Here is a 12,373-nt window from a genome sequence, read left to right on the forward strand (position 1 = left end):
TGGGCACAGAGTTATAACGTGTTACAGGCAGTAATACAGTGAGAGTTATCTCTCGTTCTCACGCATGTCCTGGGCACAGAGTTATAACGTGTTACAGGCAGTAATACAGTGAGAGTTACCTCTCGTTCTCACGCATGTCCTGGGCACAGAGTTATAACGTGTGTTACAGGCAGTAATACAGTGAGAGTTACCTCTCGTTCTAACGCATGTCCTGGGCACAGAGTTATAACGTGTTACAGGCAGTAATACAGTGAGAGTTACGTCTCGCTCTCACGCATGTCCTGGGCACAGAGTTATAAGATGTGTTACAGGCAGTAATACAGTGAGAGTTACCTCTCGTTCTCACGCATGTCCTGGGCACAGAGTTATAACGTGTTACAGGCAGTAATACAGTGAGAGTTACCTCTCGTTCTCACGCATGTCCTGGGCACAGAGTTATAACATGTGTTACAGGCAGTAATACAGTGAGAGTTACCTCTCGTTCTCACGTATGTCTTGGGCACAGAGTTATAACATGTGTTACAGGAAGTAATACAGTGAGAGTTACCTCTCGTTCTTACGCATGTCCTGGGCACAGAGATATAACGTGTTACAGGCAGTAATACAGTGAGAGTTACCTCTCGTTCTCACGCATGTCCTGAGCACAGTCAGGATTGTGACAGATTTATAACAGGAGCAGCATACGAGTGTCGGCTTAGGTAAGACTGTAGGATTACACATTGCCGCGTGCGTTACATACACACATAGTAAGAGGAAGAGGGGGAATGTCGTATTACTGCTGAGAGAAGACGTGCGTGTGCCGTGAGGAGGCCGCACGTTACTAGGAACAGTACAAGTATCCAGAGACGCGGTTATAGAGGCGCAATGTCATGAGGGGAGAGGAGGAATCAGCGCTGCGGTTGGACATTCTGCCGGGTCAGAAGAAGTCTTTATCCGACACATTTCCATCCCGCACAATAATGCAGGCACAGGGGCTGACGGAGGGAGGAGGGCTGGTTGTCTAGGGCAGGGGGGCGCAAACTTTTTTCCGTGCTCTCCTCTGCCGGAAGTCCCCTCACCCCCTCCTCACCCCCACTTACCTCGGCTCAGGCGCCATGACGTCACGTCACATGACCTCCGCCACGATGCCATGGCGACACGTGTAAGAAGCTGCCGGAGCCAAGGTAAGTTAGGTTTACAGAGGCCCTGCAGCACCCCCGGCACGTAATTTAAGTGCCTTCGGGAAGCGCGCGGGGAACCCCGCGCCCCCCGCTGGCAGTCTCGCGCCCCCCAGTTTACGCACCGGTGCTCTAGGGTATTGAGAAAATAAAATATGGCCGCGATGAATTTATTGATTGCTGCAGCGCCCGCTACGGCAAGAGCCGCCCCTCAATGGGGCCAGGCCCGCTACCCACATTGCCCGCCGCGTTGCACGGACAGATCTCTCTGAAGACAGGAAATGTGTGCTCAGAACTTGCAACGGAGCGCTGGCCACGCCCGCCTCGCCCCTTTCCCCCACCCTCCCAGCGATTCAGCCAACGAGGGCGAACCTGCCGGGTGAAGTCATGGTTGCGTCCCCCACCACGCTCCCCCCACCTTTCCCCCTGCAGCTCACCGCATTCCGCGGATCTCAGCTGCATGCGCCACCAGCCTGGCAGGAGCGCATGCACCGCCGAGACCGGGGCCTCAGCCTTATCCAAGGACATCTCATATGGGGGAAAATAAACTCCTTCCAGACCCCAGTAATGGCCATCAGATTACTCCCTGGATCAACATCCCTCCCATGTGTACTTATTTGGTATACTTACCCAATGGGCGTCACCACGTAACCCTACAAGAATAAAAACATTGTTACTTTCTCAATCATCCCCTCACTTCCCATGGGGCTGGCATTAAGATTTACAGAAGCTCTTGATGGATCCTAAAGTGATTGTAATCAAACCCAACAGAGCTGTGACCCGTCTGCATGATCCCTTCTGTGAGAGCCGCTACTGTGTGACAGAACAAGTAAAAAACATGGCGCCCATTGCGTCTCTCCCACTGACAGGGGACAGTGATATAGGTCAGAGTGTATCTGTGTCTTACTGAATGTGCCCCACCATTGTAAGGTGAGAGTGATGTTGAGTTTTCGTGACAGGAGGATATCGGGGCCCACTAAATCTGCCCCCCTCCCACTGTAAGGTGACACGGTGACGTGGAATTAGAGCAAACTCGTAGCTCTGGCGTCTGTCAGAATTTGGGAAAATCTTAATGTTCTTTAATCCAACTAAAATGTACCTTAAACCCCAAAATTCCACAAAGAACAACAATCCCAGTAAAAATACGTTAGAAAGTGTGCGGTTAGAAAGTGTGCGGTTAGAAAGTGTGCGGTTAGAAAGTGTGCGGTTAGAAAGTGTGCAGTTAGAAAGTGTGCAGTTAGAAAGTGTGCAGTTAGAAAGTGTGCAGTTAGAAAGTGTGCAGTTAGAAAGTGTGCAGTTAGAAAGTGTGCAGTTAGAAAGTGTGCAGTTAGAAAGTGTGCAGTTAGAAAGTGTGCTAACTGGACCCAAACACCGTCGTATGGAGAAAGTCACAACAGTGAGTATAGGGCGTGTACGCCAAGGTGAGATACTCAGAAAACATGATACATGGTATCTGAGAAGAGTGGCGTTGCATAAATGATTTACAAACCCTATTACTGTACTGTATTCCTATATAGAACGTCCCGTTCCCTAAGCTTTTATCATAGATTTGCACAGCCGCAAGAGCTTACAATCGGAGGCACAGGGAGACCCTGACACTTGCTGGGTATCTCACAGATGGAGTATAAGTGGCTCTGGCTGGACGTGAGCCCACACACTTAGAAAAGACGTGGACACGTTTGGACAATACCTTTGTTAACGAGCTCTCTCATGGCATTCAGTTTTGGCGAGTTGTGCATGTCAGAGGAATCCTTCTCTTCCCGGGTGAAGAGGAAGACATCGCTGGCCAGATTCCGAATCTTCGGCTGATGTGTGAGGATTCTGTTCTTTGCCTCCGAATCGCTGTCGTCCAGATCATCAATAACCACGAAGACATTCGCTTTCCCTGCAGGACAGAGAAGTATCAAACCCAGATTATCCTTCCCGGGGGATATTTATATGAGTGGGACACTATCTGACACCACACACACGTGCTCATTACATCGTGATTGTGTCACCATGTTGTGAGATGGATACACGCTATTGGCCAAACTCCCTGTGACCATCTGTATGACATCCAGCCAGGGGAGGGGCAGACTAGCTGGACGTTAGACCCCCTCTTGGCACTATCCCTGCACGGTGAGGGGCAGACTGGGTGGGCTGTACTGTGTGTGTCTTTGTCACCCAGTAAACAAGATCACATATTCTCTCTGTGTCACAATGAAATGAGGATGAGAGGGATTCTCAGGGCGACAGGGTACTTTCTTCCCAGGAGAAATATAACATGTTATCCTGCAGTAAAAGGAATAGAATACATTGGGAATAATGTGTCACTTTGTCTCTTTGTCACTATGTAACCATGTGATTGGAAGGACACACTATGTCTCTCTGTCACCATGTAACCATGTGATTGGAAGGACACACTATGTCCTGTGTCACTATGTAACCATGTGATTGGAAGGACACACAATGTCCTGTGTCACTATGTAACCATGTGATTGGAAGGAGACACTATGTCTCTGTGTCACTATGTAACCATGTGATTGGAAGGTCACACTATGTCTCTGTGTCACTATGTAACCTTGTGATTGGAAGGACACACTATGTCTCTCTGTCACTATGTAACCATGTGATTGGAAGGACACACTATGTCCTGTGTCACTATGTAACCATGTGATTGGAAGGACACACTATGTTCTGTGTCACTATGTAACCATGTGATTGGAAGGACACACTATGTCCTGTGTCACTATGTAACCATGTGATTGGAAGGACACACTATGTCTCTGTGTCACTATGTAACCATGTGATTGGAAGGACACACTATGTTCTGTGTCACTATGTAACCATGTGATTGGAAGGACACACTAGGTCTCTGTGTCACCATGTAACCATGTGATTGGAAGGTCACACTATGTCTCTGTGTCACCATGTGATTGGAAGGACACACTATGCCTCTGTGTCACTATGTAACTATGTGAATGGAAGGTCACACTATGTCCCTGTGTCACTATGTAACCATGTGATTGGAAGGACACACTATGTCTCTGTGTCACTATGTAACCATGTGATTGGAAGGACACACTATGTCTCTGTGTCACCATGTAACCATGACATTGGAAGGTCACACTATGTCTCTGTGTCACCATGTAACCATGTGATTGGAAGGACACACTATGTCTCTGTGTCACTATGTAACTATGTGATTGGAAGGACACACTATGTCTCTGTGTCACCATGTAACCATGTGATTGGAAGGTCACACTATGTCTCTGTGTCACCATGTAACCATGTGATTGGAAGGACACACTATGTCTCTGTGTCACCATGTGATTGGAAGGACACACTATGCCTCTGTGTCACTATGTAACCATGTGATTGGAAGGACACACTATGTCTCTGTGTCACTATGTAACCATGTGATTGGAAGGACACACTATGTCTCTGTGTCACCGTGTGATTGGAAGGACACACTATGTCTCTGTGTCACCATGTAACCATGTGATTGGAAGCTCACACTATGTCTCTGTGTCACCATGTAACCATGTGATTGGAAGGACACACTATGTCTCTGTGTCACCATGTGATTGGAAGGACACACTATGCCTCTGTGTCACTATGTAACCATGTGATTGGAAGGACACACTATGCCTCTGTGTCACTATGTAACCATGTGATTGGAAGGACACACTATGTCCCTGTGTCACTATGTAACCATGTGATTGGAAGGACACACTATGTCACTATGTAACCATGTGATTGGAAGGACACACTATGTCTCTGTGTCACCATGTAACCATGTGATTGGAAGGTCACACTATGTCTCTGTGTCACTATCTAACCATGTGATTGGAAGGACACACGATGTCCTGTGTCACTATGTAACCATGTGATTGGAAGGACACACTATGTCTCTGTGTCACTATGTAACCATGTGATTGGAAAGACACACTATGTCTCTGTGTCACTATGTAACCATGTGAATGGAAGGACACACTGTGTCTCTGTGTCACCATGTAACCATGTGATTGGAAGGTCACACTATGTCTCTGTGTCACTATGTAACCATGTGATTGGAAGGACACACTATGTCTCTGTGTCACTATGTAACTATGTGATTGGAAGGTCACACTATGTCTCTGTGTCACTATGTAACCATGTGATTGGAAGGACACACTATGTCTCTGTGTCACTATGTAACCATGTGATTGGAAGGACACACTATGTCTCTGTGTCACCATGTAATTGGAAGGACACACTATGTCTCTGTGTCACTATGTAACCATGTGATTGGAAGGACACACTATGTCTCTGTGTCACCATGTAACCATGTGATTGGAAGGACACACTATGTCCTGTGTCACTATGTAACCATGTGATTGGAAGGACACACTATGTCACTATGTAACTATGTGATTGGAAGGACACACTATGCCTCTGTGTCACCATGTAACCATGTGATTGGAAGGACACACTATGTCCTGTGTCACTAGGTAACCATGTGATTGTAAGGACACACTATGTCCTGTGTCACTATGTAAACATGTGATTGGAAGGACACACTATGCCTCTGTGTCACTATGTAACCATGTGATTGTAAGGACACACTATGTCCCTGTGTCACTATGTAACCATGTGATTGGAAGGTCACACTATGTCCCTGTGTCACTATGTAACCATGTGATTGGAAGGACACACTATGTCTCTGTGTCACCATGTAACCATGTGATTGGAAGGGCACACTATGTCTCTGTGTCACCATGTGATTGGAAGGACACACTATGTCTCTGTGTCACTATGTGATTGGAAGGACACACTATGTCTCTGTGTCACTATGTAACCATGTGATTGGAAGGTCACACTATGTCTCTGTGTCACTATGTAACCATGTGATTGGAAGGACACACTATGTCTCTGTGTCACTATGTAACTATGTGATTGGAAGGACACACTATGTCTCTGTGTCACTATGTAACCATGTGATTGGAAGGACACACTATGTCTCTGTGTCACTATGTAACCATGTGATTGGAAGGTCACACTATGTCTCTGTGTCACTATGTAACCATGTGATTGGAAGGACACACTATGTCTCTGTGTCACTATGTAACCATGTGATTGGAAGGTCACACTATGTCTCTGTGTCACTATGTAACCATGTGATTGGAAGGACACACTATGTCGCTGTGTCACTATGTAACCATGTGATTGGAAGGGCACACCATGTCTCTGTGTCACCATGTAACCATGTGATTGGAAGGACACACTATGTTTCTGTGTCACTATGTAACCATGTGATTGGAACGACACACTATGTCTCTGTGTCACCATGTAATTGGAAGGACACACTATGTCTCTGTGTCACTATGTAACCATGTGATTGGAAGGACACACTATGTCTCTGTGTCACCATGTAACCATGTGATTGGAGGGACACACTATGTTTCTGTGTCACTATGGAACCATGTGATTGGAAGGACACACTATGTCTCTGTGTCACTATGTAACCATGTGATTGGAAGGACACACTATGTCTCTGTGTCACTATGTAACCATGTGATTGGAAGGACACACTATGTCCTGTGTCACCATGTAACCATGTGGTTGGAAGGACACACTATGTCCTGTGTAACTATGTAACCATGTGATTGGAAGGACACACTATGTCTCTGTGTCACTATGTAACCATGTGATTGTAAGGTCACACTATGTCCTGTGTCACTATGTAACCATGTGATTGGAAGGTCACACTGTGTCTCTGTGTCACTATGTAACTATGTGATTGGAAGGTCACACCATGTCTCTGTGTCACTATGTAACCATGTGATTGGAAGGGCACACTATGTCTCTGTGTCACTATGTAACCATGTGATTGGAAGGTCACACTATGTCTCTGTGTCACTATGTAACCATGTGATTGGAAGGTCACACTATGTCCCTGTGTCACTATGTAACCATGTGATTGGAAGGAGACACTATGTTTCTGTGTCACTATGTAACCATGTGATTGGAAGGTCACACTATGTCTCTGTGTCACTATGTAACCATGTGATTTTTTTTTTTTTTTCAAAAAATTTTTATTAGGCATTTAGATAATTCACAGTATGCAAGAAACAAACGATAATACAGCCTAATACAGATTTTCTCCTTTTGTTGGTTAGAGAAACCGGAAATAGAAGAGGAAAGCTCACCGCTCCCCTGGCCCACCAGGGGCTATGTGGGGAGCGCGAGTATGGAAACAGAGAGTAAGAGTGGGAATAGGAAGGGAGGGTGGGTGGGGGGGGGATACCCATTGCTTCCCGTGTCCTCAGTCTATTTTCATTGGTGCCCCTGACCTGGATTTCCTTTCTCTCTCTCTTTTTTTTTTTTTTTTTTTACTTTTCATATGTGGATTAGTGGCGTAGGGGTGCCATATGGGATAGCCACGGATCCCATGTTTTGTTAAAGAAGTCAGTGGATCTTTTCAAGAAGGCAGATAGTTTCTCCATATTCATCACCTCTTGCACCCTATTTTTTACCGTTTGTTTTGAGGGGGGAGACACCTTCTTCCAGGCGGCCGCCACCGCACATCTAGCCGCTGTAAGAATGAAAGAGATTAATTTACTTGTTGGTCGGTCCAAATTTTCTAAGGGCCTGGCCAACAGGTAGGTCAACGGGTCAATAGGGATTTTGAGGTCTGTGACCTCCTCTATTAATTTTTGTATTGTTCCCCAATATTTTTGAATTTCCGGACATGTCCACCAAATATGGGCCATGTCCCCCTTCTGACCGCAACCTCTCCAGCATAAATCGGACGCCTGGGGGTAAATTTGATTTATTCTAACTGGGGTAAGATACCAGCGAAACAGTATTTTATATATATTTTCTTTGATTGTGGTACATATGGAAGTTCCTGAGGCATTTTCCCAAATTCTTTCCCAGTCCTCTCGGTCTATAACTATTTCCAATTCTGCTGCCCAATGCAGCATATAGTCATGTGTAGGGGCTTCTATGGCCCTTTCCAATTCACCGTAGATTTGTGTTATAAGACCTTTCTGGTGGCCTGTTTCTCTACAGAGCCGCTCGAAACTGGTGAGAGGGGGAAATTTCAACGTTGGGGATAAAGTTTGAATAAAATGCCAAATTTGTAGATACTTGAAGACATCCAATCTTGCTATTTCATATTTGGTTTTTAGGCGTTGATAACTCAGGAACTCCTCAAAGCTCAGGAGGTCAGCAACCGCTCTAATATTTTTTGTTTTAAATTGGTCCCATTGTCTGGGCTCACAGCCAGGGGGGAATTTCGGATTTTTATAAATTGGTATGAGTTGGGATTGAGGTGTGGTGAGCTTAAATTTAAATTTGCATTTCGTCCAAATCTCCCATGTGTGTCTCATTGGGCCTAACTTAAATTTACTGTTCTGCATGTCTTCCCTGCTCAGGGACCAAAGGCAAGCCGGCAGTGAAGGCGTCCCGGCGTAGTATGATTCTATATCTAGCCAACAGTATTGGTTTGGGTTGGCGTTCCAGACTACTACCTGTCGCAATTGGGCGGCTTGGTAGTATTTTGTGATGTCTGGAACACCAAGTCCTCCTCTCCCCCTTGATGCCAAAAGAACTGTCCTGGTGATTCTGGGTTTCTTACCCTGCCAAATAAAGTGGAAGATTAGTTTTTGAATGTTCTTTAATTCTGAGCCAGGGATGTGGACCGGGAGAGTCTGAAAATAATATAATAATCTAGGGAGTATGTTCATTTTAACTGATATCATCCTCCCGATCCATGATATCTGATATCCTCCCCATTTCTCTAGATCTTGTTTGATTTTCCGGAACAGAGTCGGATAATTTTGTTGATATAGGGATTGGTAGTTCCTCGTTATCTTTACTCCCAAATATTTGATACTCGAGGAGCTCCAATGATAGTTAAAGTTTAGTTTGAGGAGTTTCACCTCTGGCTCTGGCAGGCTTAAATTTAGTGCTTCCGATTTGTCATTATTGATTTTATAGCCTGAAATATCTCCAAAGTCCCGGAGCTCTTTTTGGAGGTTAGGTAGGGATGTTTGGGGTTGTGTAAGGGTTAGGATGACATCATCTGCGAATAGCGATATTTTGTGCTGCCTGTGTCCAATTTCTATTCCTTTGATGTCTCTATTGGCTCTAATTGCAGATGCTAGGGGTTCTATGGTTAATGCAAAGAGGAGAGGAGATAGGGGGCATCCCTGTCGAGTTCCATTAGTGATCTCAAATCTCTGGTTACTGCCCCCTGGTAGTTTTACTGTTGCAGACGGGTTTTGATATAATCTACGGACTCCTTCTAGGTATGCGTCTTTGAATCCGAATTTACACATAACTTGGTCCATGAATAGCCAGTCTATTCTATCGAACGCCTTCTCTGCATCTAGGCTTAGGAGTAGTGCTTTGGTCTCTGTGAGATGGACATGTTCAATAATGTCTATTATCTTCCGAGTATTGTCCGAGGCCTGTCTGCCTGCTACGAATCCTACTTGATCACTATCTATTAATCTCGGTAAGATGGGGTTTAATCTATTTGCGAGTATTTTGCTATATAGCTTGAGATCACAATTAAGCAGGGAGATTGGACGATAGCTTCCACATTGCATCGGGTCCCTGCCTTCTTTATGTATAATGGCCAGGGTGGCCAGGGACATTGACGTGGGGATTTGATTTCCTTCCATGAAATCGTTAAATATCTTTAGAAGATGCGTGGATAGTACTGGCAAGAATCTCTTATAGTAGACATTAGTGAACCCGTCGGGGCCAGGAGACTTAGTAATTTTTAGTGATTTGACCGCCTCTTCCAGTTCCTCTTTTGAGATCTCAGCGTTGAGGACTGTGTTTTCCTCCTCCGTTAGTGTGGGGAGCTTACATTTATCTAAGTATTGCGCTATTAATTCGGATGCTATTGATTCAGGCCGGCCATTTTTTGATCTTAGATTATACAGTTCGGTGTAAAATTTTGTAAATTCGGCTGCTATTTTGCTATCACTATGTTGTATCTCACCAGATCTACTCTTGATTGCCGTGATTTGGGACCGTTTATGTACCCCTCTTAATTTAGTCGCCAAAAGTCTGTCTGCCTTGTTCCCCTTGTCATAATATTGTTGATTAGTCCATTTGAGGGCCTTCTCAACATCCTCCAGCTGGATTTGTCTAAGTTTTACTCTGGCTGTTGTCAATGTTTTATATATTTTTTTTGAGGGGTTGGCTTTATGAGTTTGTTCTATTATTTTGATATTATCCGTAAGCTCCTTTATTAGTTTTTGGCGGGCTTTTTTCCTGTGGGATGCGATAGAAATGAATTTCCCTCTAATGGTTGCCTTATGGGCCTCCCACAGGATTGCTGGTGAGGAGACGGATCCTGAGTTAAAAAAGAAATAGTCCCGAATAGCGGCTCTGATCTCTCTTTCTATCTCAGGATGATTGAGTAATGAATCATTTAGTCTCCATGAGTAATTTATTGTTTTTTCAAAGGGGGTCGCCAAGGTTAAGGTAATCGGGGCATGATCAGACCATGTGATTGGTCCTATGTCGGAGTCGGATGTCGCCGCCACCACATTTTTTGTGGCCAGAAAGTGGTCTATTCGAGAGTAGGTCTGGTGAGGTGCTGAGTAAAAAGTATAGTCTCTCTGGCCCTGATGTTGGGCCCTCCATATGTCCACCAGTGAGAACTCGCTTAAGATTCCCCTAAACCTTTTCCCTATGATCTGGGAGGGGGTTGTGCGGGGGGGACCCATTGTGGTTGATCTGTCCTCGGTAGGGTTAAGGACCATGTTTAGGTCTCCTCCCACTATCATCGATGACAGATATCCCGGGTCTATGCCCTCGAGAACTTTCTTTAAGAATTCTGTTTGGTTCTCGTTCGGGGCATATACATTGACCAGAGCGATTGCTGAGCCCGCTAAGGAGCCATATACCACTAGAAATCTACCCTCTGGGTCCGCAGTTGTTTTGATATGATTAAATGGGGTGCCCTGTCTGATCAGGACAGCTACACCCCTCTTTTTACTAGTAAATGATGCGCAAAAACACATTGGGAACACTTTTTTGAATAAATTTGGGGGGTCTTGTGATGTGAAATGGGTCTCCTGTAGGAATATGATGTCTCCCCCTGATCTTTTCATATCTTGAAGTGCTACTCTCCTTTTTCGGTTATTTTGGAGGCCTTTTACGTTGAGTGAGGTTAATTTAATTGTGGCTTGGCTAGCCATTTGGGTTCTTTTTTTTTTGGATAATACCATAAGGCCTTCTCTTTCCCACTTGAGAGGCCATGATCCAGTAACTCAGTCTGGTTTAAATTTCTGAGGGTATAGAGGTTGTGTGTTTTTTTCGGTTAGAATAGATATCTTAAGCTGAGGAAGGGGGGCGTGGGAAGGGGTAGGTGGGGGTGGGGCGGAGATCTGCTGGGACAGGGTCAGCAGATAGAGATAGATTGTAGCAAGGCCCACAAAAGGCCTTAACATATTTTCACCAGCCTTAAGAACGGCCGGCATTTGGACCAGGTGGGTCCCTTGGGGGTGATTCCGGGTTCGTCAACCGTTGGAGGTCAGAGGGGTCCAGACCCTCTATAGAATTTACTTAACCCATTTAGTATAGACCCCCAGTCCATGTGTGAGGGGAATCAAAGAAGGCATGGGAACATTTCAAGTAATTCAAACATTTCACATCTCAAAAAGACAACCATATTGTAACTATGCGTTGTGAGAGTGGAGTAACCTCTTAAATATCTAACTAAAACAGTTTCCGTTTTCTTTTGTATGCTCGCTACCCTTGGGTGGGAGGGATAGGGGGAGGGGGGGGGGAGGAGGGGAGGGAGGGGGGGGGGGGAGGAGGGGAGGGAGGGGGGGGGGAGGGGGGAGGGGGGGGGGAGGGAGGGGGGGAGGGGGGGGGAAGGGGGGAGGGGGGGGAGGGAGGGGGAGAGGGGGGGGGAAGGAGAGGGGGGGGAGGGGAGGGAGGGGGGGAGGGGGGGAGGGAGGGAAGGGGAGAGGGGGGAGAAGGGGGGGAGAGGGGAGGGAAGGGGGGGGAAGGGGGGGGAGGGATGGGGGGGAAGGGGGGAGGGGGGGGAAGGGGGGAGGAGGGGAAGGGAGGGGGGGAGGGGGGGAAGGGGGGAGGGGGGGGAAGGGGAGGAGGGGGAGGGGGGAAGGGCGGAGGGGGAGGGGGGGAGGGGAAGGGGGGGAGGGAAAAGGAGGGGGAGGGAGATCACATTTAAAGCAGGACCGAAAAGCCGGAGATTGAGGCTG

General features: G+C 46.4%; 1 protein-coding gene across 1 annotated transcript in view; it reads right to left on the reverse strand.

The window, feature by feature from the left end:
- Positions 1 to 12,373, reverse strand: part of LOC142463608 (uncharacterized) — a 52,387-nt gene that overhangs the window by 15,150 nt on the left and 24,864 nt on the right. Inside the window, exons 5-6 of the mRNA XM_075566559.1 lie at positions 2,848 to 3,042; positions 1,788 to 1,810 (exon numbers count right to left, since the gene is read on the reverse strand). Coding sequence (XP_075422674.1) covers positions 1,788 to 1,810; positions 2,848 to 3,042 — 218 coding nt within the window. The remainder of the gene's footprint in view (positions 1 to 1,787; positions 1,811 to 2,847; positions 3,043 to 12,373) is intronic.

This window comes from Ascaphus truei, chromosome 11, assembly GCF_040206685.1.
Source record: "Ascaphus truei isolate aAscTru1 chromosome 11, aAscTru1.hap1, whole genome shotgun sequence".
Lineage (NCBI taxonomy): Eukaryota > Metazoa > Chordata > Amphibia > Anura > Ascaphidae > Ascaphus > Ascaphus truei.